This window comes from Protopterus annectens, chromosome 14.part0 (assembly GCF_019279795.1).
Source record: "Protopterus annectens isolate FY-2018-M chromosome 14.part0, PAN1.0, whole genome shotgun sequence".
NCBI lineage: Eukaryota > Metazoa > Chordata > Ceratodontiformes > Protopteridae > Protopterus > Protopterus annectens.
The window spans coordinates 1,042,280,636-1,042,306,395 of record NC_056748.1 but is presented as its reverse complement, the minus strand read 5'-3'; the positions used below and the strand labels follow the sequence as shown (position 1 = coordinate 1,042,306,395).

Sequence of the window (25,760 nt, the reverse complement as noted above, 5' to 3'; positions counted from 1 at the left end):
AAGACACCAACCTTGATGAGGGTGAGGGTTCCCTATGGTCACACCCCCCGATGATGCTTCCTTTAGGGTGATTCTAGAAATTCTTAAGCAGAGGGTTGACTAGAAGTCCAGCAACCCCTCACCTGAGGAGTTGGTGCACCTGGCAGCCTTCGGTTCCCACCCGTCAACCTCCTGGGTGACTCCTCCCACCAATGAGCTTATACAGCTAATCTCACGGCGGGCATGGGAGACCCAGATTCCATCAAGATGATTCTCCGGAGACCAAATAAGATTATAACCACTCCTGCTGATAAGGCTTTCTGGACTAAGGGGGTTACAGTAGATGCTATGGTCATGGCGGCAGCGACCAAGAAAGAACTTTCCGTGGAGAGTTCAACTAGTCATTCTCCTAATAAATATTCCAGGACAATGGATAGATGTGGGAAAGTACGTCTTTTCCTCAGCAACCTTTGCCCTGGGTTGCTGAATTATTTATCTCATTTTATAGGTTACAACAGGATCAGATCAAGGAGCTCTCAGATACTCTTCAAAGAGCAGTAGCTGAGGGAGCTAAAGAAAAAGTAGCCACCCTACATTCATTTGCCAACTCCTCCATGAGGCTCATTGCCCACACAACTGAAGGAATGAGCAGATTGGTGGGTTCCAGCATTTCCATGAGGAGGCATGGTTGGATGCGCCTTTGCGATTTTGTGGAACCTTTTAAGTCTTCGTTCGTCAACGCTCCTTTTGATAGCATGTCTTTTTTTAGGCCCAAAGTCAAGGACATGCTTGAGAAGGACAGTAAAACCCTTTCTGCCATGGCCATATGTATTTCAGCTCTTCAGAGACCTTATCACAAAAGGTCAGAGAGGTAGTGGGAAAATGTGGTTCAAAAAGTTTCAATGGTCTTACCAGGACACACGTGGGGAGTTTTCCCCCAGAGGGAGAGGGGGAAACAACAATGGAAGACATCGCCCTCGCAGCAGAGGAGGTCTGCAGAACCAGGTTTCCCAGGAAACATTCTTTGGGAAACCCTTTCAACACTCCTGAAAGGAGGCCTGATTGTCCACCTCTGGAGACAATCGGAAGTTGTCTATCTCTGCACTCTCCAGCCTGGCAAAACATAACTTCTGATGTATGGTTGCAGAGGATAATATTCAGGGGTTACCAAATTTCCTTTTCCCAACAACCTCTTCCTAACAAGAAAATCCCAGATGTTTCACCCAGTCAAAAGGGATCAAGCAGTTTCACAAGTTCTAAAACTGCTAGTAAAAAAAGAGTCACCTAAGAGATCCCCCAGACCAGAGAATATTTGGAACTTACTCAAGGTTCTTTTTAGTTCCAAAGAAAACAGGGGACTGGAAACCGATTCTAGATCTCAGCAAATTGAACAAATCAGTCTGTATTAGCAAGTTCCAAATGATCACGGTTCAGTCCATACTTCCTTTCCTGGAAAAGGATGATTGGATGTACTCAGTAGATCTTCAGGATGCATACTACCACATAAAAATGGACAGGTGCTCCAGAAGTTACCTATGCTTTCAATTGGGAAACAGTCATTACCAGTTCAGAGCGCTGTCCTTTGGTCTCAATGCCGCCCCCAGAGTGTTCACCAAATGTACGTCAGTGGTTGGGACTCACTTGAGATGACAGTGATTCTGGGTGGTACCATACTGAGATGACTGGCTCATTTCCATCCCAATCAGGCATCTACTAGTCTATGCAAGAGACTCTTCTTCAACTTTGTTCAGAACTAGACATAACAGTAAATCACCAAAATGTCATCTAGAACCTACTCGAACAATAGAGTTCATAGGAGCCCTGCTAGACACAAGACAGTTGATTGTCAAACTTCCTAGTTCCAGAGTACTGACAATCAAGAGGCAGACTGCAAGGTTAATCAGTAACAAAAGGGTAGCTGCCTGTCATGTTCTTCAGGCCTTAGGTTCCATGGCTGCTGCAATTGTGTTAGTCCCCACTGGCCAGGTTTCACGTGTGAATTTTGCAATGGCTTCTAGCCTCACAGTGGTCAATAATGCATCAACCAGTGCCCTATCAGATCCTCATAATGGACATATACAGAAACAATCTGTCATGGTGGATTCATTCTCAACAGGTTACACAAGGCCGACCCTTTACTCCACCTCAACCACAGGCTACATTGACTACAGATGCCTCACAGATAAGACTATTCAAGGTACCTCGTCTGCAGATGAGGCCAAGCTCCACATAAATGTCTTGGAGATGAGGGTGGTGCTCTTAGCATTACCGGCATTTCAGCTGGCCCTTCTACTAGGGACAGTAGCAATTCAGTCAGACAACATGTTGGTGGTATGGTACATAAGCAAGGAGGAACCAGATCATACCCTCTCTGTTGGGAAGCGCTCAAAGTGTGCAATGGGCAATCTCATCCAACCGCTTTCCAATAGCAACACTTATTTCAGAGAGATCCAACGTCATAGCGGACAAGCTGCGCAGAGCCATTCCAATCCCACACAGTGGTCCCTCAACCAGAATGTAGTGGAGAGTATTTTCTGCTCATGGAGACAACCTAGCTGCGATCTTTTTGCCTGTCCCCTAAACAACAAGTGCAGCAACTACTTCGCTCTGATTCACCCACAGGGGCAAACAGGGATGTTCTGATACACAAATGCCCCCCTGGACTTCTGTATGCCTTTTCCCCCTTTTTGTTGATCCCCATGTTTCTTCAGAAATCCAAAAGGTTGAGCACAGTAATCCTCATTGCCCCATATTGGCCCCAACAAATCTGGCTTCCCTTCCTGTGGTCTCATCTACAGAAGGATCCTTGGATTCTTGATCCCTTTCCAGACCTGTTGTCACATCCTGACTGGAATGATTCATCCTGACCTTCTCAATCTCAAACTGACAGCTTGGTTCCTCCAGTTCCATTGATCGCCAGACAGCCTATGCTCTCCTCCCCGGTCCATCATATCTTGATATCCTCCCTTAAGCTATTTGGATACTGTATAGGAGTAAATGAAAGAGATTAATTTTCTGGACACAGCAACAGAACATGGATCTCATCACAGCCCCCATTCATTTCATTTTTGAATTCCTAGCCCACCTTTTCAGTAGTCCTCTACCTGGTATCTTCAAAGAGCAGGTCATACCTGCACTCTCCAAGGCCAAAACCACAGTCTTTATGGGACCAGATAACTTCCCAGGTTGCTTACTAAACAATTTAAAACAAGACCTAGCAGAACCATGTGGCACTCTGTCTAACTTCAGCCTGAGCACTGGCTTTGTTCCAGCAGAGTGGAGAACAGCAACAGTAATCCCCTTGCACAAAGGGGGTCAGTCCATCAACCGACCCTGTAAACTGTAGGCCCATAAGCCTAACCAGCCTTATCTGCAAAGTGAATCGTCATGTACCTTATCAACAAGGACATAGGTGACCTTCAAACGCTTGACCTGATCCAGTTTGGCTTTGTTAAAGGTAGCTTAATGCTTACTGATCCTGGTGGACTTCTATCTTGACTTAGCCAAGACTTTTGACACAATCCCCTACTCAGGTATCATTGAGAATCTCTCCCAACTGGGGATTAACCCATACATCACTAGATGGGTAGCTTACCGACAAAACACACTGTCAAAGTTGGGGATTCCACCTCTAACAATACATCAATTATCAGTGCATACCACAAGGATCAGAGCTGGACCCTCTACTGTTTGGAATCTATTTCTGGGAACTCCAGGTGAAAGTAGATGACCTTTGGCTTACCAAGTTTGCCGATTATTGCAAACTGGGTGCAGTGAGACCCCAGACAATGTTAACATATTACAAAAGGGGCTAGCAAAGACGAATGATTGGTGCCAAAGTCACAGACTAAAACTAAATGCAAAAAAGTGCATTGTTATTATTATTATTATCCCCTTTGGCAAAGAGGAAGTCTCTGCATATTACAATATTGACAGCACCCCCCCCCCCAAGCTTAAACCCAGTCGTGTGAGATTTGGGAACACAGGTTGATAGCCATCTAAACTTTGATCACCATGTGTCCACATTGATAAGGAAAGCCTTCTACATTGCACATCTCATAAGTAAGGGCTTCGCATCCAAGACTTTTTCTTTCGGCTTTTCCCGGTTAGGGGTCGCTGCAGTGGAGTTTTATGGTGTCGAGTTGCCAGCCTGGTGCCCAACCTTCTACAGAGGGAGTACACACAAATGCAGTCATGCCTAGGGCCAGTTTAGAGTATCCAGTCCACCTACAGCATGTCTTTGGGATGTGGGAGGAAACCCACGCAACCACAGGGACATTCAGACTCCGCACAGAAGGCACCCCAGCTGAGGATCGAACCAGAGAACCTCTTGCTCTGAGGTGACAACGTTAACCACTGCACCACCATGGCTGCCCTCTTCGCATCCAAGACTAATGATATTATAACTCCTCTGTACTCACCCCTCATCAGACCACTAATAGAGTACAGTGCTCCTTTTTGCATGTACCTCACCAGACACCTGCAGCAGCTGAAGAGACCACCACAGAAGTTTCTCGCCAAGAAAATTGAGGGCCTCCAAAACATAACCTACATGGAAAGACAAAGTCCTGTCACTGTACTGTGTATCCTGTAGGCTGTTGAGAGTGGACTTGTGCCTGGCCAACAGAGCAGTCTCCGACCCTACCCTAATGGAAATGCTGCACATCTGCAAATCTAGTGAGTCAAGACACACTCACTCCAGGGATCTCAACCTAGTGTGACATTATCTCCCAGGGATTGCCTCTCCTCAGGAATAAACTCCTCATTCATGTGAAGCAGAGCTCCTCAATAACCCTATGCAAGTGCAACCTAGACAATTGGATAGGAGACCATAAATTCATGCTGGTGGGATGTGTCTCTCATGGGTAGAGGGAACTGGTGCTGATCATAGATTCACTGTATGAACAATGACCCATCTAACCAAGTTCAGTTAGGGAACACAGGTATAACATGGCTAGGCTTGTAAAGGCCCTAGGGCGATTTGCCTAGCAACCTCCTATGAACCTATAAGAAGAGCAAAAAAAAAACGGACAATTATCTTTTTTCAAAATTAGGGATGTCATGTATTTTCATTGGGAAAACAATATTACCATCATGTACATTGATTAAAACTGTTCTTAAATCTATCAATTTTTGTAGAAACATCTTATAAATACCTGGCATTATCCCATCTTCTCCTGGTGGTACTTCTCTTTTATATTTTTAATATGTTCAACTATTTAAGCAATGCTTATGCATTTTAAAAGTGATCTGATATTCTCATTAATAATCTAATAATTTCCATGTATATTTTTTATTTCATCTTTATTAAAATTCTTATAATATGCTTTAAAGGCAAATAGCATATCTTCAATTCTAAAACTTTTCCCCTTTCTGAAATATGAATATTTTTGTTTAATTTAAACTAGCAGAAGTTTTAGCTCTATTTAACAGCATGTGCACTATTTTTAGCATATTACAACTTTGATTCATTATTGACTTATATTTTTACTTAATGTTGTAACTAAATCAGGAATGTAGATTCTCCATTACAAACTCTTAATTTTATGTCTTCATGTAGTTTTCTTAAATCTTTGATTGTGTTGTTTTATTTAGGCACTGATTAGTAATACTGTCATTCAGAAAGGATTTTAAAGAATCTAATTTCATATGTTCATTAACTTCTTCATTGTTATTTATGGACAAATATTTTAATTCCTTATTTAAACATTCCTTAAATTCTTTATATTACATCAAATATGCAGATATTTTTTTATTGTAAGTTTTTTATAATTTCATGTCAAGTTAAACATAAGAACATTGTGGTTTGGCAGCCAATGTGAACCAACATTAAAAGGCTCAGTTTTATTTATTAATTCCTTGAATACCAATAAACCTGCCTGTACGAGCTTGCATACCAAAAATATAAAATAATGTGTAAAATGTAATGAATTTAATTCTAGTTACTTCAGTTTTTTATGTTTTTACCAAAGCAGAAATTCTAAGCCCCCTAACTGCATTAGTATTAGATTTATCAGAAACTTTTTTTTTTTTTTTTATAATTGTTACCATAGTGCACACCCCATTAGTGCCTGAATACAAGAAAACCACTTAAGGCATAATTGAACTATTTCTTCATAAAATAATAAATCCTCTTCTTTTCTTAAAAAAAAATTGTTTTCTAATATAGTTTAGTCTTTCAAACCAAATCTGGAAACATTGCTTGCTGATATGTGTTTCCTTTAAGAAAACAATATCTTATCCATTCAATTAAAAATATTTATTTGATCCTCTTCTACACCCATTATTAAAACCATTTGTATTTTAAGAAATTACTTTGAAAATTGTCATAACATTTTTGTAAAATTTAATGCAACATAATTATAACATTATAAAAATAACAATGCAAGATGTTTCTTACTTCTGCTTATCAAGACATTTTTGTAGCGATGCAGTCATTTTTTACTGTAACTTCCAAAATTAACATACCAAACTAAAATGTAATTTTCTAAGTAAATTATAATATAAACATTGATACCCTTTTATCTTGGAAACCAAAGGTTTGTAGTCTACTAATGACAATCACAGCTAAACTACCTATAATTCTATTTCCAGTCTTTCTGGCCATCTAAATGAATTATGAGAAGGAATGCATTTCATTTACACATAATATTTGAATACTTGATATCTGTTTGTCTTGTACTCTAAATGTATATGACATCTGCCCAATTTGAATATAGTGTAATCTGTATAATTATTTATCAGTAATTGGGAGTTTTTATTCAAAGTAATGCAAAAAGATACACATATATCATATATTTAAAAAACTCGAGATTTGTATTAATTTTTTCTAATAATTTGTAATAAAAGTAAGTCACATAATTCCCAATAGTAGATCTATGAGGATTCCCTTACATTTTATAATCTCAGACTTGAAGTGCTGTGAATGAAATATTAACATATGAGACTGTTAAGAGAAAAAGTTTTAAAACATAGTGTTATTTGTCTTTTTCCTGTTCTTGCAAAATGAACATGTTATTTGTTGGGATATGCCTATCAAAGATGGGCCTCATCTGTGAACAAAATGCAGCATTGCTTATGAACCTGAATAATATCTGTTTTCTGCATTTCAGAATAAAGAGATTTGGTTATAGCTCAGTGAAGCCTGGGATAAGGACGCACGGCCGAGTAAGAGTTAATTTACTGAAGCAGGCTGTGTGTCCTGAAAAATTTGAGCTACCATTGTTGAACTGAACATTCTGTACTTCTTGAACATTCTGTACTAACTGTTGGTTTGAGGTGATTTGTGATAAACATGTTTATCCTATATGTTTTTCATAGCCAACTGTCAACAGTCAGAAATGTAACAAAAAGTTGTTTTGCTTGCAGTATAAAAGTTGATGTCAGTAAATAAGTTGACCAGAGGAGATCATCTTGGCCAACATGCTGTGTAATCTGGTTAGCTGCTAATAAAGAAGATTTTTCATCACCTGAGGCGGATGCGACTCGTTTGAATTTTTTCTTCTGACCGAGACATAATCTATTTATGTCAAATGTTTCTTTAATTTGTGAAGTCCTCTTTCATCACTTCTGTTTAGTACTTGTCTCTCATAGCAAATATATAAATCCTATAGTCCCAAAATACACTTTCTATGAAATAAAATTTAATGTATGAGACACATTTTATGTCAAATTGCTCATCAGCTTTCCAAAATTTCTTTTCTATGAAGGTATGTGTGCCTATGTCTTAAGTGATAGTTAATAAAGGTGTTTAAAAAAGTTTGATACATAATTCAACTGGTTTACCAAAATAGATTAGAATTTTAAATTTAAAGATAATTACTATCTAACTGTATTAGTTAACTGAATTTTAGTTAATACTACTAACTAAAACTCAGTTAACTAATATAGAGTAAGTTATTTAACTTCTGTGTAAGGTTTTCAACTACACTCAGCATTACTTCATTAGTCTTCAGATATTATGTAGTTATGTCTTTTTTAAACACCTTTATTAAGTATTACTTAAGACATAGGCACACATACCTTAATAGAAAAGAAAGCAAACCACATTAACATTTTTTCATTTATATACATTATTGATGTTTTTTCTTTACAACTATAATTTAGTCCAACATTATATAAATTACAAAAAGTACAGCCTTTCATTAAAACTCACTCCTCCTGAAAATTATTTTGCATGTATTGTTTCCCACAAATTCCATTCATATCTATGTAATTCTCTCCTTCCCCTTTCTAAAGATCCAAATTCCAGGTTTTCTTTATCTCTTTCAAGTACAGTTTGTTTAGATTTTGATTTCCATTTTCTAATATATATATTTTTGGCAACCAAAATAATTTAAATTAATAATGCCATACTATGTCTAAGCAATTCAGATCCTGTGCTCCAGATAAAAATAATTATTGCCTAAGAAGTAACTATTTGTTCCCCCAATATTTCTGACAGAGTGTTTTGTAGAGAATTTTTAAAATCTGCTCCAGCTCTTTACACTCCCATAAAACTTATTCCCAGTAACCTCTTTTTTTCTCCAATCAGCCATGCATATATCCTGCCATTGTTTGTGTGTAAACTGCTTTTCTGGTCTCTCTTTCCAATCTTTTCTAACCTCTTCTGATTGATTCCTGTAGTTATCATTCAACATTTTTCTATTTTTATCTTGCTATCCATATCCATAAGCAAGAGCTTCCACTTTCTCATTTTTTGTATTATCTTTTGTTTAGTCTTTTTCCACATATATTTGGCTGCCATAACAGAAGCCCTTTAATCTATACCTAAATACATCATCTTATCCTACCCTCATAAATGCAGGTATTATGGAACCAGTTTGTGTGAAAGTACATAATTTATGGTTATAGCCTTTGTTTTATCTTCATTAATTTTATACCATGAAAAGACATGGAGCTGTCTCAAATGTTTCACAATACTGAGATGTCCTTTCTAGATTTATCAGGTACAAAATAATATCATCTGCAAATAAAGCCAACTTTTTTTGATTACCATAACAATTATATCCTTGAATTTCTGAGTCCTTTAGTATTTTTCCATTGGTTCTAAATATAAAGCAAATAAAGAGGAAAGAGGACATCCTTGTCTGGATCCTTTTTTCAAGTGCAACGTATCAGAGGGGAATCCTCCCACTTTAATTCTTATCTCCACTCCTTCATATATATCCTCTTAAATTGCCTTGTTACTGTAACAATTGCAGTGACCAGAAGACATTACAAATACCAATAGATGAACATAAAACAAACAACTGAATATAATTTTATTGGTATAACACAAAGTGAAACGGTCACCAAGATCTAAAAATATCTGTTTATTGAAACGAGCTTAAAAAGATTTTGCAGAGTTATAAATATAAAAAAATTTAGAAGCATTTTATAGGTAACAACTCACCACATGACAGTAAAATAGCTCATCACATGACTTAAACCAGCACATAATCAGAAAATGTTTAAAGTGACATACCATGTAATTCATCAATCAGTTAATACTATATATATATATATATATATATATATATATATATATATATATATATATATATATATGTGGATTCCCTACGTTAGACCGACAGCTCGGAAGATCGACACGCAAAACACCAACGCCAGAAGACTGACAAAGCAGATGACTGACAAGTCGTAATCCCAACAGCGAAAATACTGACAGGGGTAACTTGTGAGCGCGACCCGGTAAGTGTGCGATAGTGAGGGAGTTAGGGTTAGGGTGCGGGTAAGGTAAGTGTGCGATAGTGAGGGACTTAGGGTTAGGGTGCAGTAATGTAAGTGTGTGATAGGGAGTTAGGTTTAGGGTGCGGGTAAGATAAGTGTGCGATAGTGAGGGACTTAGGGTTAGGGTGCAGGTAAGGTAAGTGTGCGGTAGTGTCGGGCCTTAGGGTTAGGCTTTGGGTTAAGGTTAGTGCATAGATAGTTTTGTGTAAGGTGTAGTGTAGGTTTTTAGGTTGTTGGTGTGCTTGTGTGTTGTGTGTAACAGTGAACCTTTTGTTTTGTTAAGTGTCAGGATTGTGGTTTGTCGGGCATGTGAACTTTCATGTTTTTGGGGTTTCATTCTTCTGGCATTGATGATTTGAGTGTCAATCTTCTGAGCTGTCGGTCTAACGTAGGGAACCTATATATATATATATATATATATATATATATATATACACACATATATATATACACACACGCACACACACACACATATATATATATATATATATATATATATATATATAGACAGATAGATAAAATATATCTAAACATAAAAACTTTTTAAACTCACTCACAAACTATTACCTAAAATGTCTTGCTTTAACACTGGTTTTAAAGAAAGAGTGTCACTTAGACTGAAATATTTGTCAGCTTTAAATTTATTAATCCATCTATATTCTTTATTTTCTAGTATAAGTTTCATATCACCACATCTTTTATTTTCCAAGACAATGTCTAATACTGCAAACTTAAAAGATATGCTCTTCATTATTATTTTTAACATGTCTATACAAAGCATTAGTAGCTTTTTGGGCCCTAATATCAGACACGTGTCCACCTTTTCTATCCTTTAATATATGTTTAGTCATACCAACATAAAATGCTGTGTATAAGTCACATAAAGCCCTATATATTACACATAGGGAATCACAATATGTATAATTCTTATATTTATCATTTTTCTTAAAGTATTCATAAAACATTTATCTTTGTTAATGAACTTACAATATGTGCATTTATTACAATAAAATGTTCCCTTCCTAATACTATACCTTTTATTTTCCAAAATTTGCCATTGTATTTGCTCTCTATAACAGAGTTTTTGCTTTAAATTTTCTGTTCTTTTATAACTTTTTTCTTGCATATAATCTTTTGCTTCTTTTAAATTCATTAAAATATGCCAATGTTTCTGAATAATGTCCTGTCCTGTACCTTATTGATATGATTATTATATGTCATAGATATCCATATTTTTTGTTGCCATTTACCATTCTTCAATGTATTAGTATCCGCAATAGAAAAAAAGGGGTATGTTTCTTATCCTTGTCTCTAATGACCTTACTTTGCACATTCCCTGACATCTCAATATTATAACCCCTCTCTAAAAATTCTTGAATCATTCCATCTGAGTATAACATTCTTGTTCATCTATATTGAGTCTAGAGATTCATAACATTTGTCGTTTAATTAAATTTATAAACCTATGTGAAGGATGCATGTTACTTTTATGTAAAAATGTGTTCTTTATTTCCTTTCTATACAGTTTTGTCTTTTTCATTTAGACCAGATTTTGCTAAGACGTAAGAAATTTTATGTTATACTACTGAATATTTGTTTTAAACTTCAGAAATGTTTCACTGTCAGTTAAATAGTAATTAATAAATTCCTCCAACTGCATAAGTGTTTATTTCCAAATGAAAATATATCAACAAACTGTAAAATTATATAAATGCCATAAATGTATTTTGCATTGAAAAATATTACTTTTTCTTCCCAAACTCCCATTACTAAATTTGCATATGTATTGGCAACTAAGTACCCATTCTTTTGAAGAAAGTAATTATCTTTATATGCAGAAATATTATTTGTCGATACCAACTCCATCAGGACACAATAATTATTTATTATCAAATTATTAGTTTTAGTATGATGACTTAAACATTCTCTAATAGCTTCTATCCCTTATTTGTTGAGTATTACAATAAATAGAGAATCTACATCAAATGTAACAAAATAATACATTTCTTGAATATTCTGTCTACTCCATTTATGTAACAGACTAAGAAAATGTTTAGTATCCTTTACATAGCTGGGTAGCTGTTTTAAAAAAATATTTAATTTGCATTCCAGATAATAGATATGAGTTTCATTACCCATCCTCTTACTGACACTATTGGTCTCATTGGTGGATCGTCCATATCCTTATAATAGCAAATAAATAAATTAGCACACTTATTATTATTTTCTGGTCCCCTTGGACTTCATTATTACTGGCCTGGCCCCCAATACCCATTATCCATGCTGGATCTACCAGTTATGCTCCAACCACCCCAGACTTATTCCCTTTTTTTTTTCTGAAAGGGACAGTTATGTATACTGAGAGTGTCCTGTCAGCTTGGCTCATCTGTGCTTCCATCTGGGGGCTGTTTTTTGTTTGTTTTTTTTTTATGACCTATTCACTTCCCTTTCTTCATCTACCACATTCACTGTTTTCTTCCAAGGGCAACTCCCCTCTTTGCTCTGTGCTCCTTTAGGGATGAGCAATGAGCCTCTTCCCACCTGTGATGGGTACACCCATCCCCTCACTGCCGCTCTGCTTTTCACACCAGCTGCTAATCGAACTTGTTTGGCTGGGTTGTAGTTAGGGCTTTATCCCTCTATTCTACCAGAGTGGCTTAAGCACACTTATTAACTAAATACTGAAAAGCTAACATGTAGTGAACTTTTATATGTAAAATGTATTAAAATGAATCCGTACTAAGCAGTTTCCATATAACAGCACAAGTGATCAAGTTAGTAGCAATATAAATAACTGTATTGAAATCCGTGAGATAAATGGTTGAATGGTGAACCACATTTTGAATAGAAAATAGATACTATAACTACATATGTAAGCAAAAATGATGCATTTTACATATCTTTGCAAGAAATTTTCTGCGTGTACTTTGGTTGTTGAAGGAAGAACTACATGTAAAGAAAATCAATGTGACCAGACACTTATACAATTCTAAAATGGCTAACCAAGTCGGATCTATTAATGCTTTTAATGTTGTCATAGCATACTAGGCAAATTATGCTGGTAGAAGTAAATTATTAAATAACTTCTGACATTCCAAATGACCAAGTCCCAGTGTTACTAAATATAAAGGCTGCTAAAATGCACAGACTGTTGTGCAGCTAAATAGCATCATATAAACCAAATGAAAAATAATTAGGGTATGGTTCTAAGAGCGCTGTAGTGTTCTTGTAGAAGTTCTGCTGGAATATATAAAATCTGATGAGAATATTTGTCTTATTATAATAAAAAGGTGTTTCTTGAACCAAGAGAGACCTGGAGGTTATCTACATCAAAACTGACAGTCTTAGATAACTACAATTGAAGTAAGTACTTTCCAGAGTTATTTATTTTCACTTTTGTTAACTGGGAAAGTTCAGCTGGACAAATTGTTCATTTTCAGCAGGCAATATTTGCTAATCAGAGAAGAAATAAAATGAGTTCCACTAAGACGTTTCAGTAGGAAATGTTCAGAAAAAAAGCAACTTTCTCACACTATTGCTTCCACTAGAGACCTTCCTCTGAAAATGAAACTGTTTCAAATAAAAGTGAATGCAGTACAGGATAAATGCCAGAAACAAACTGAGCTGCTAATGTCTTTGATACAAAAACTGCAAGGTAAATCAAAGACATGCAAAATCTGTTTTCTAAAACAGAACAATGGAAAATATGGAAAGAAGAAATAGGAATAATATAAGAATATACTAGACTGAGAAGATGATGGGGTGTACCATGATAATGAAAACATGGATTGGAGTTACTTTCCACTTAAAAGACAACCAGCAACAAACACCTGTAAGATAGCAGTTGCTTAAAAAAAAAAAAAGTTTTTTGCTCCTTTTTGCCCCTGCTGTCTTTCAATCATAAGCCCTACCTAGGGGCCTACACATTTCCCATCATCTGGGCAATGGTCAACTAGAAGGTGCCAACTTTCATGTAGCCATCAGAATTGGTTCAAACTTTTTGCTGCTGAAGCCCTGTTCACATTCAGATGACAAAAGCCTAGGGAGGGGATAAGACAATAAGTTGTCCTCTGAGATCATCCTTTCACTTCCACAAGTGGAGCTTCCTCCAAGTAGACCTGCCCCTCCCCTGAAGTACTTAGAGGTGGTTTCCTCATCTCTATCAGAGAAATCACACCATTCCAATGTGCCCCTGAGAGCATGCAATTTATCCAACTCCCAGTGAGTGGTGATGGACCATACGTCTTAATTTCTCTCTCCTTAGTTTCTCCAGTGTTGGAGCCACAAATCCAATTTCTTTCACCTGGGTTATAGTCAAGGGAACCATCTCTCTGTTCCACAGAGCCAGGCAAAAATGTCTAAAACCTAAGCAGTAATATATTATGGGAAACTTTTATACAGTTATACATTAATAGCCACTTTACTGTATAGGACTTTCAAAGGTTGTACAAACATTGATGATGATGTAATACACAAAAGCTTATTTAAACTAAAAGAAAAGTGTTGGGCTTCCAGAATGGCTGCACACTGATCAACATCTTAATTTCCGCTCTCTGTGTGGAAAAAGAAATTGAGAAACAAGAGATAGTAATTCTACCAGCTTGAGAAAAAATCAGTTGCTGGCTAGTGAGTGCACTGCCTGGATGCCAGAAAAAAGAGTCAACTACAAAAGGTGAAGAGAAAACACTGACTGGGAAGAACCTGCAGCTGTTTAGCAAAAAGCAGATCTGAAGTAGGAGATTCATTTGTCTGCAACCTGTGGGTTATGGATCCGATATCGGATCCGAACCGGCATGGTTTACCAGCTATGGATCCAAGCTCTCAGCTCCTCCCCTCACCCATAATGCCCTGCTCTACCCTCATGACCCCAGATCTCGTTTGCCGCGCATGGTGACCAGATTGTTTTTCCAGCTCTCCAGCTAAGTGATAGATTCAGTGTTAATATTGTAAAATTTAGTAAAATATTTGGTTAATTTGTGTGAAAGTGTAGGTTTCCCTCTGGTATTATTACTTTTTTTTTTAGAGTTTAATCTAAAATTTATATCCCTCCCCTCGCTGGTAGCGTAGTGTGTGTGTTGGGCCTGTGAGTGATTTTTGTTTAGTTACTTTACCTTAGTTATTGTAACTTTTATTTGTTAGCTTGGGATGTCTGAGCAGCCCAAGGCTATTTTCTCTAAATGCTCCGAGTGTGGCCATAAGCTTTCCCCAGCTGATGGCCACACTCGGTGTGTTAGATGCCTGGGGGTTGAACACCTCACATCTGGATGTTCCATTTGTGCAGGGTTCAACCCCAGGGCATTGAAGGAGCGGAGGTCCAAGCTTGTTTTGGCGGGCCTTTTGCCGCCGGACTCAGCTCCGACCTCCGCCTCGGGGTAACTGCTACCACGGTTATTCCTCTCCGCTCCCCTCCTCCTCCTGGGACTCAACCTCCCGCTTCTGGTTCGGAGGAGAGGGATGCTACAAAAGGGACCGGAGGGAGAAGCACCATAAGCGGCGGGCTGAGACCTCTGTTTCGCCCCGCCAGCCAAGCGGGCTTCTCCCGGCTCCCTTGTCGGCTGGATCTCCTCCTCCTCGGCTCCGGTCTCCAGTGTGTTTTTCACCGGGACCTGAGGAGGAGGAGACCCGATCTCCGTCGGGGCTATCGAGGAGGCACTCCGGGCCTACCTCGGTAGCCTCGCCGAGATCAACGAACAGCCTATCGGATGCTGATCTGGACCGGATGATGAGAAGGTTCATCCAGGCCCAGATGCAGATGGGAGTGCTCTTGCCTCCCCCCCCCCTGGGGGGGAGCTCGACCCCCTTTTTCAAGCCGATTGCTCCTTCTCCGACCCGCTACCCGGGTTCGGAGCAGTTGGAGCCGAGCAGCTTCGGAGCCGGGGGTGGGTCGGCGCCGATAGTACTTGGTACTTCGGATCCGACCCTGCCCTCGAGTGCATCGGATCTGACCTCTCGGAGCCTGGATCCGAGCCTCGGATCCGGGGGGATCAGTGCTCTTTCAGTGCCGTCTGTGTCGGAGCGCACTGTCCCTTCGGATCTGAGCGCTTAGGCGCCGGCTCTGATCCACTCTTCGGATCCAAGGGGGAGCCGATTGTCGGATCCTTTGGTCGAGGTCGGCTCCCCTTCGGCCTTTGATGTAGTGGAGAGGGCCCTGTTGAGGGTCTCCGGACCCCCGGCACTTGTTTCGGCTCCGTCCCGCACTCCCTCTGCACTGGGCCAGGCTTCCACCATCCGGCCTTTGGGACAGCCCGCTTCTGTGCCCCAAGCTGTTCCCCTGGAACAGGTTGCTGCTTGCGAGGAGTCCTCTGACAGCCCCCCAGAGGATGTTCCTCGCAAGCATACGTGCAAAAGGAGGCACATTGACTCCCCCGAGTCTCTCACGGAAGACACGGATTTGGAGGAAGGGGAAGGCTCCCCACGGTCACCCCCCGAGGATGTCTCATTTGGAGACATCATGGAAATGCTCTGTATAAGGGGGGGGGTCTGCCCCCAAGTCTTCCTCGGACGAGTCCGTGTTCTTGGAGGCATTTGAAGCGGGCCCGTCTACCTCTTGGGTGTCCCCTCCTGCCGACCCCCTGGTGGACCTCATTACCACCAGGGCGTGGAAGGAACCGGACACCGTGGAGCCAATCCCTAAGAGGCCCGACAGGATCCTCAGCCCACCGTCTGACCGTGCCCATTGGAGTAAGGGGCCTCCGGTAAATGCCATGTTGACTGCGGCGGCCACCAAGAGGGAACTTGCTCAGGAGAGTCCCTCAGTCCATCCCCCGAGCAAGGAGTCTCGGATGATGGACCGCTTGGGGAAGCGGATGTTTAGTTCAGCGACCTTCTCGGTAAGGGCGCTGAACTACCTGGCACACGTTATTAGGATGCAGCGAGATCTCATTAAAGAATACGCTGCATCTCCCCCAGAGTCCATGTCGGAGGAGGACAAAGTGCTGCACTCCACCCGCATGGCCACTCTTAGATCAGTTACCAATACCTCTATGCGGCTACTCTCCCATGCTACGGAAGGCGCCGCTAGAGCTGCAGGGGCAGGTCTAGTCACTAGACGTCAGGCCTGGCTCCATCATTGCAATTTCTCTGAGCCCTTCAAAGCGTCATTTGCGAACGCCCCCTTTGATGGTTTTGCCCTCTTTGGCAAAACCGTTCGCGACACTTTGACCCAGAGCGAGAAGGACGGGAAGACGCTGTCTGCCGTCGGAATCCGCTTCTCTGCACCCCAGAGGCCCTATTCTAGGAACCAAAAGGGTCAGAAGAAGATGTGGTTCCGGAAGTCGCAGCAATCCCAGCCTGCTCCGGACAACCAGTCCTTCCGTGGCAGAGGAGGACAGGGAAGACGCCGCCCTAGAGGCAGAGGGGCTCCCAGGAACTTCGGGTCCAGAGAACCCTTCTCTGAACGGCCCGCGCAGCAACCCTGAGGGGTTGCCCGGCTGCTCCACTCTGCAGGCAGTCGGGGACGCGGGGCACCTAGCAGCATGGGAGTCCATAACATCAGACCGCTGGGTTCTCCAGATCATATCCAGAGGATACCGCATCCCTTTTCGTCACTTACCAAAATTGAAGTCCCTCCCAGACGTTCCACCCGGTCAACGGGAGGCCGCTTTGGGAGAAATTGGCCAGCTGCTAAAGAAAAGAGCCATCCAGCCCGTAACCCCAGACCAGATCGGATCAGGGTTCTACTGCAGGTTCTTTTAGTGCCAAAAAGACGGGGATCTAAGACCAATTTTAGACCTTTCTCTCTTGAACCTGGCAGTTCCCAAGGAAAAATTCCGAATGGTCACTCTGCAATCTATTCTCCCCCTTCTGGGAGAAAATCACTGGATGTGTTCCATAGACCTCAAAGATGCGTACTACCACATCCTAATGGACAGGCGCTCCAGGAGGTTCTTCCGCTTCCGGCTGGGAGCCAGTCACTACCAGTTCCGGGTCCTTCCCTTTGGTCTCACCACAGCCCCCAGGGTGTTCACCAAAGTATTAGCAGTGGTAGCGGCCCACCTGAGGCTTCAGGGGGTGCAGGTCTTCCCCTATCTGGATGACTGGCTCCTTACCGCCCCAACAAGGCATCTACTACTATTGGCGCGAGACTCCTTTCTCCATCTTGCTCCCAATCTGGGCATTACTATAAATACAAAGAAATCCAACCTTGCGCCCACACAGCTCTTAGATTTTATAGGGGCCAGGTTAGACACAAGGAGTTTAAAAGCCTTCCTCACTGCGGACAGAGTTCAAAATCTGCAGCTCCAGATGCTGGCCATTCTCCACTCAAGTTCTGTTCCGGCGGAGTTGGTCCTGAGGGCTCTAGGGTCCATGGCGTCTGCTATAGCACTTCTTCCTCTCACCAGGCTCAATATGCGCATCCTCCAGTGGACTCTCTTAGTACAGTGGTCATACCTTGCTCTTCCTATGCATCATCCCATTGCGATCAGCAAGGCTTGCAAGCGGTCCCTCCTGTGGTGGCTTCACTCCCCAGATCTCCACGGAGGCCGCCCATTTTGTGCTTCTCCCCCTCTCGCCACGGTGACCACGGACGCCTCCCGCCTCGGGTGGGGGCATTTTATGGCCGGACCGTCCAAAGCACGTGGAACGATTCAGAGACCTTACTGCATATCAACGTTCTAGAGATGAGAGCAGTGCTCTTAGTGTTGCTAGCACTTCAGGACTTTCTTCCCTTGGGAACAATTGCGATTCAATCGGACAACATGTCTGTTGTCTGGTACATCAACAAGCAAGGGGGAACGAGGTCTTACCCTCTTTGTCGAGAAGCCATGAGAGTTTGGGAATGGGCAATCTCCACCAACCGCTTTCTAATAGCAACGCACATTCCGGGTCGGTCCAACATCCTGGCGGACAAGCTCAGTCGCACCATTCTGACCCCTTATGAGTGGTCTCTCAATTTTCAAGTAGCGGAACGCATATTCGCACGGTGGGGAACTCCTTCATGCGATCTTTTTGCCTCTCCCTCAAACACCAAGTGCGACAGTTTTTTCGCTCTGATACCTCCTCCAGGAGGTTCCCAAGAGACGCTCTGGTGCATGCTTGGCCACCCGGTCTTCTGTATGCTTATCCACCCTTGCCTCTGATGCTCCAAGTTCTTCAGAAAGCCTCTCGGTGGGTTGCAGAATGATTCTCATTGCTCCGATTTGGCCTCGACAGATCTGGTTCCCCTTCCTAAGGTCTCACTCGGTGAATCCTCCTTGGATTCTAGATCCCATTCCGGATCTGATATCTCATCCATCCTGCCTATCTCCTCCGAACCTGGACAACCTGAAGCTGACCGCTTGGCTGCTCCAGTTCCACTCTTGATCAGGACTCCCGGTATTTCGTCCCCTGTTAAGGCGATCCTGGTGGCAGCTCATAAACCGTCCACTAGGAAAGTCTACCGCAGCAAGTGGAAACGGTTTTCTTTGTGGGCGGAGCGGCAAGGCCTGAATCCCTTCACAGTTCCTCTCCCTTTAGTGCTTGATTTCTTAACCACTCTTTTAACGATGGTGCCAGCAGTTCCACAGTCAAAGTACAACTTGCGGCAATTTCACATTATCACATTGGTCATGACTCTAGTCCACTTATGTCAGCCAAGTTGTGTAAAATTTTCCTTAAAGGTACTTTCCTTCTCAGGCCCCCTGTAAAACAAGCGGTTCCTCCCTGGGACCTTTCCTTAGTTCTCCAGGCCTTGACCACCCCCCCCCTTCGAACCAGCGGCTACGGTAGATCTCAAATTCTTGTCTTTCAAGACTGCTTTTTTAGTAGCCATTACATCGGCCAAGAGAGTTTCAGAGCTCCAAGCATTATCAGCTAAACCTCCTTACTTTGTCTTTCATCCGGACCGTGTTTACCTCAGGACCAACCCGTCCTTTCTTCCTAAAGTAGCTTCTGAAGCAAACATTAATCAATCCATTAACCTCCCTGTTTTCTTTTCTAAATATGAAAACAAAGGTGAATACAAGCTTCACTTCTTAGATGTTCACAGGCAACTTAGATTTTATCTAAACAGAACGGCTGGTCATAGGCAATCCGACCAGTTGTTCATTTCCTTTGCTAAATTTAATTTGGGCAAGCCAATTTCTAAAGTCTCTCTGTCTCGCTGGATTTCACAATGTATCTTATTGGCTTATCAAGCTTCAGGAAGGCCCGCACCGGAGGGTGTACACGCCCATTCAACCCGGTCAGTATCTACCTCGGCAGCCTTTAAGGCTAGGATTCCTCTAGATGATATTTGTGCAGCAGCCACGTGGGCTTCATCTCATACTTTTATTTCCCACTACAAGTTGGATCTTGCATCTAGGGGTAGAGCATCCTTTGGCTCCGCGGTGCTCCTTCCATGATGGCCGCCCAAGATTCAGGTAGCTGGGGACTCTGTCCCACAGGTTGCAGACAAATGAATCTCCTACTTCAGATTTAGAAGTTATGTACTCACCATAACGTTCCATCTGAGTAGGTGTATTCATTTGTCTGCAACCATCCCGCCCTCCTATCCCCCTGGCCTTTCAGTTTCCTGCATATTATGTGTTACCCTTTTCAGGGTGTTCTTGCTGTTGGCAAACTCGATCTGAGGTCATGAGGGTAGAGCAGGGCATTATGGGTGAGGGGAGGAGCTGAGAGCTTGGATCCATAGCTGGTAAACCATGCCGGTTCGGATCCGATATCGGATCCATAACCCACAGGTTGCAGACAAATGAATACACCTACTCAGATGGAACGTTATGGTGAGTACATAACTTCTAATTCAAGCTGCAGCTGTGGTACAAGAGATGGCTTCCAGCAATTTAGAGGAAAAAATAAATCGGATGTACTCAGAGCCAATTGAAATAAGTGAAACATTGAGGACATATATCAGTTCACACAAAAAAGGACATAAATAGAAGAAGTTTTAAATAGCTATTCAGAAGAACTGATAAAACTGCAAAATTCAGAGGTTGAAATGAAGAAAAGGCTGGCTGAGTACGAGACTTTTCAAGAAGAGTTGTTTTAAAAATGGTAGAGTTAGAGGGCAGAACACACACACAAGATTTTCTGATGTACTAGACACTTCAAATAACTCTAGTTATGCCCTTGATACAAACAATTCAATATGGCTCTGTACTTGAGTCAGCTTCTGTGACAAAGTGTTGTGTCTATACAACACACCACTATGTGTATGCATGTATGATTGCACTAGTTAGTTTGTATATAAGTTACTTAAGTTAGTCAGTAAACTTATATTGTGATGTGTTTGTATATAATAAAACTATTTGAACAGTACCTATGAAGACTCTTCTGTTGTGTCCAAAGTAGGAAAGTGACAGATACCATCATTAAAAACTAGATGGATGAGAACAAGAGGATGCAATCTTAAGATACAAGACAGAAAACTCAGTTGTAATGCAAATAAAGTATTATTTAAAGCACTGTTAGTAACAGAATTAAAAAAACAAAGGTAATAAAACATTTTTAAGTATGAGGAAAAAGAAATCAACTGTTGGTTAAGTAAAATCTGCATATTATACAATAAATTGAAAACTGGAAAATCTACTTAAGCAAGTGTTTCTATACTCTTTCTGTAGATGTTTGATTAAAATTAGAATAATGGTGGTGTTTTTATCTCATTTTACAGGCATAGTCCCCACCTTGGTATTATATTTGTTAGTACTAATGATGTCATGATGTTTACAATAATGTTCAAATGGTAAGACCCACTGACCTTTTTTTTTTTTTTTTTTTTTTTTTTTAGTGTGATTTACCAAACCAAGTTGTGGAGAAGGAAACAATAGCAACATTTTGTACTAAGTATAACTTTGGCAGCTGGAAGGAGATTTCTGTTAAAGAGAACATACAAATTGAAGAATCTGTCAGGTAAAACACGTACTGCTAAAATGTAAGCTTGTATTACCTAAATGAGCTACCTAATATCCTAAAATGTTTTTCTTTAAAATTAATCTATTACTTGTAAAGAAACAACTGGTATGAGATAGCTTTGCTTGTAGTCTTTGACTGATTAGAAGGTCAAAAGGCAGTCTGTTGTCAGTTCTAGATGTTTATTCCCTGTTCAGAACAAAGTTTAGGGTTTTGCAATGACAGAAGAGGAGGGCAGAGAGAAACAGAAGAGCTTTACAGAGAAAGGTGCAGATATTACATAACCTTCTTCCAGATGAAGCCTACAGTTTGATAAGACAGCTAAAGCCTGAACTCCCCTTGATATTAAGAGTAATCAGATTTTCCTTATCCACAGATGTTGCTACCTAAGAAACAGGATGTAAAGGAAAGTGAATGATATCCATCTGAATCAGTGACTGCCGTATCAGAAAATTATCTGACATGAGTTTCCATGACTGAATATCTTGTGGTCACAGTCAATAACTTAAGAAAGCCTGTTTATTTGTTTATAAAAAAGGGCACCAATGTTAAATGAAAAATATAAAACAATTTCTAGAATGAACCGTGATATCATTTGCATACCATACTACATTAAAACACAGCAGTACTAACTAAAAATAGTTTAGTTTTTTTTAACTTTCCTTTTCAAATTTGTTCATAATTACTGATCCATCACTTCTGACACCCTCTTAACTTTTCAGTCATGCCCATTAATTCTTTCTAGCAAGAGGAAGGATGTGGTGGCAAGATTCCACAGTTACATTTTGAGAAAGGATATGTTAATCATCCTAGCCCCAGTCTCCCACTGTAGCATATGGCATGCAATGTCACCAATGGAAGATGCATGTCCATGCTTCCAGTCATGTGCTTTATGGGTGGACAGAGAGAGAGATTTTTCAGGCCTCATTTGCTTGAAATTCAACCTGATGAGGATGGGACCCACCCCATAAGAAATCACTGTCAGTGAGTTGAGCTGGTAATGATGCCCTTTTGGGAGAATTTTCCCCTTCTTTGAGTTGGTGTATAGAAGTTCAGGGAGTATCTGTGTGTGGGGGGGTGGGGGCTTCCTCAGCAAGGTATTATTGGGTGGTTAAAAATAAATTCCTCAAACTTCACTTGTCCAATAAAAAGAAAAATGCACTGCTGCAGTGTTTGGTGTTTTGGGTCAATACTTTGTGTATCTTTGGCATGATATTATTGGAGAGAAGTTGTATGTCATCAAAGAGAGAGAGAACAAGAAAGAAAAAATTCTGTTGCCAAAGGATTGGTAACCATGACAAATAGTAAAATGTAAGCTGCTATTAATCTTCCATTTGTAAAAGGGATCAATAACATGAACTGAAATGTGAGTTGCTGTTAGTCTTAAGTGTATAAAACAATTCAGTTTTGTCATTTATAAGCAAACCGAGAAATGTTCTTTTTAGTCAGACATGATTTGCAAGGCCAGCAACATCTATCCAATCTATTTTCGTTATATTTAGAAATAGATGTGATTTCAAAATAATAATAATGCAGAATCCGCTCTCATATAATTCTCATGTAACTGTTTTCTAATGTCTGTAAATTCCCAATACAGCTATGCCATCAGCTTTCTTTTTGATACAGACAGGGATTCAAATACAAAAGCTTTGCACCTGCACAGCACTAAACATTGTAGGGTGGCACAGTTGGTAGCTGCTTAGATATGTTTCATAGCTTGCATAATTCTGGAAGTCTAAGGAAAGGACTGCATAGTAAATTAGTGGAGCTGCATTATGTGGATAAATAGCATAGGAAGGTACAGTAAGGGTGCCATACTGGCAAAGTATGTCTGTGTGCCCAAGGCTATGTCTGCTCATGCATGCAGGGAAGCATCACATCACAGCCACTAGCATGATGGCAGACAGCCCATGGAAGGCCAGCACATCAAAATGCCAACCCAGTTCATCATATGAATCTGGAGAGAAGTGGGAGATGATAAAGATAGAAAAGGTGGAATAGCAAGCAGAGGAGGAAAACACACAAGGTTATCCATAAGGAATGCAAGTTGGAAGAAGAAAGGTATGCTTTTTGTTGGGAAAGGTTCCCATTTTTTTATATAAGAAGCCAAAGGCCAAATTCCAAAAGACTTGCCCATAATGTAAGTACTTTACTCCAGTGTAAGGCCTGTCTAACAGACAGCAGACTAACACAAGAGTATGTAACTTCATCAAGAGCAAGTCTTTTGTAATTGGGCACTTTGAAGTTTAGTAAAAAAAATAATAATTTTCTTATGGTCATGATTTTCTGCCTCAGCACATACAAAGAATGAAAAGTTCACTTTTGTACAGAAACATACAGTAATTTAGGTCTGAATGATGCTAGCATTATATATTTATTTGGTGCTGCGGTAGCGTTGTCACCTCACAGTAAGACGCTGTCCGGTTCGATTCTCAGCTAGAGCGTCTTCTGCATGGAGACATGCGTGAATGGGCATACCTTCGTTGAAGGTTGTGCGTCAGGGCTGGTAACTCTGCACGTAAAAATCAACTACCAATCATTAGTGGACCGGAGTTCCACTGTGGCGACCCCTAACCGGGAAAAGCTGAAAGACACAAACATAGTTTCTCTTTATTTTAATCTGAAGAGAACTGAAAGTTTTACATTTGTTTTTAGCTGACTGGTGTGTAAAAGTTTAATTTTGTCAGTTTACAAAGGCTATTATGACCTGAATTCTCCCCTAACATCCAATGACAGTGGGGGGAGGAATTCAGAAAGGCTTCCACATCATTGTAAACCTTTCTGATACAGAGGCAACTCTTAGTCATTGAGATTTTTCCCTCTCTGTAGCCTTAGTGCAAAGAGAGATATTGCTGGGCAAGCCGCATGCTAATACAGCAGTCCTGGGATTGGCTAATAATAATTAACTATGTGCTCCTGGAAATGTTCACAGCACCTGAATGCTTGGCCAAGTAAAATTTTACTCCAGTAGGAACAAGTGAATGCTATCAAAAGATGGCATTCACCCATTTCTTCTGTAGGAGTATTCACTGTGCAGCTAAGCACAGATGAGCCATAGGGGATGTGTGTTCATAGGTTCATAGATTAGTACTAGGCTAACTGCCCTTGCGAGCCATTTTAAGCCTAGCCAATTATCCTCTGTGAGATTCAAGCCCTGTACCTTGTGTTTGTAAGGCAAACACCTTAACCATTAGGCCACCCTCCCAACCGTGTGTCTGTCTGTGTGTGTATACAGGGGAATGAAAGAGGCTGAATGATTTGTGTGTTTTGTGTGTGTGTTGTAGTCCATTTGCTAATGTAATGCATAATCTGCTTGAAGTGCCCTAGCAGATTCAGGACTGAAAGTATAACATTCATTAGAGAGACTTGGTAGTGAGCCGCCACCAATGAGGTGTTTCTCAGTGTCATGTTACCATGTCTCTGAATCCGAAATTCATCTCAGTTGCACCAAGTGACCAACCCACATTGCGCAATTAGCACAGCTGGAGCGGACTTCTCTGAATCCTTGGGAATATCTCCTTACTATCTTAAGATATTCCTGTGAAATTTTCAGGTCAAATCCCCTAATTATTCTTACTTTTGTTTTGCACAGACTAATAGCTTTTAAGGAAAGTAGACAACAGAATCTCAAACATGTGTATTCCTCTCAGAGCATGAAAAATGTGAGTACCTTGTCATAACATATGGAAATGACAGAAAATTTTACTTTCTTAGCAAACAGCGTTATTTTGGCTTCTTCTTTCTTAAGAGTATACCAGTAATATGATTCAGATACATTGTGAGCATGTCAACTTGAAAAACTGCAAAATACATATCTTTTCATGAAATGTATGGCAACACCAAGGCATCCAATGGTTGCTTATGACTATTGGTACTTAGCCGTAAAGTCCATTTCTCTGTATTCAATGAAAGTACAATTGCAAATTTCTTATAATAATATATTATGATCCTCAGATACAAAATACACTTAGCTGGTGGTTGCAGTTGAAAAACACGTTGGGGGGGGGCACACATCCAGTGAGATGAAAAAAAATTCTCTTATCAGGAAAAATAAATAGGATTCTTATTTCTGATGTATTAATATCCCATTAAAAAAAGTATTTTAGGACATTGTTGTATTCAGCATAATGTGAAGCAGTTCACCACAGCACCCATAATGAAAACTGAATATAAGTGAAATAACTAAAGCCACTGGAATAACTCTTTGAAAGGCTCTATCTTTG

The 25,760-nt window shown here is 40.6% G+C and overlaps 1 protein-coding gene across 1 annotated transcript in view; it reads left to right on the top strand.

The window, feature by feature from the left end:
• LOC122789414 (ras-related protein Rab-7L1-like) overlaps nucleotides 1-25,760 on the top strand; it is a 719,422-nt gene that overhangs the window by 525,334 nt on the left and 168,328 nt on the right. Inside the window, exon 5 of the mRNA XM_044056845.1 lies at nucleotides 21,416-21,537. Within this exon, the coding sequence (XP_043912780.1) occupies nucleotides 21,416-21,537 (122 nt within the window). The remainder of the gene's footprint in view (nucleotides 1-21,415; nucleotides 21,538-25,760) is intronic.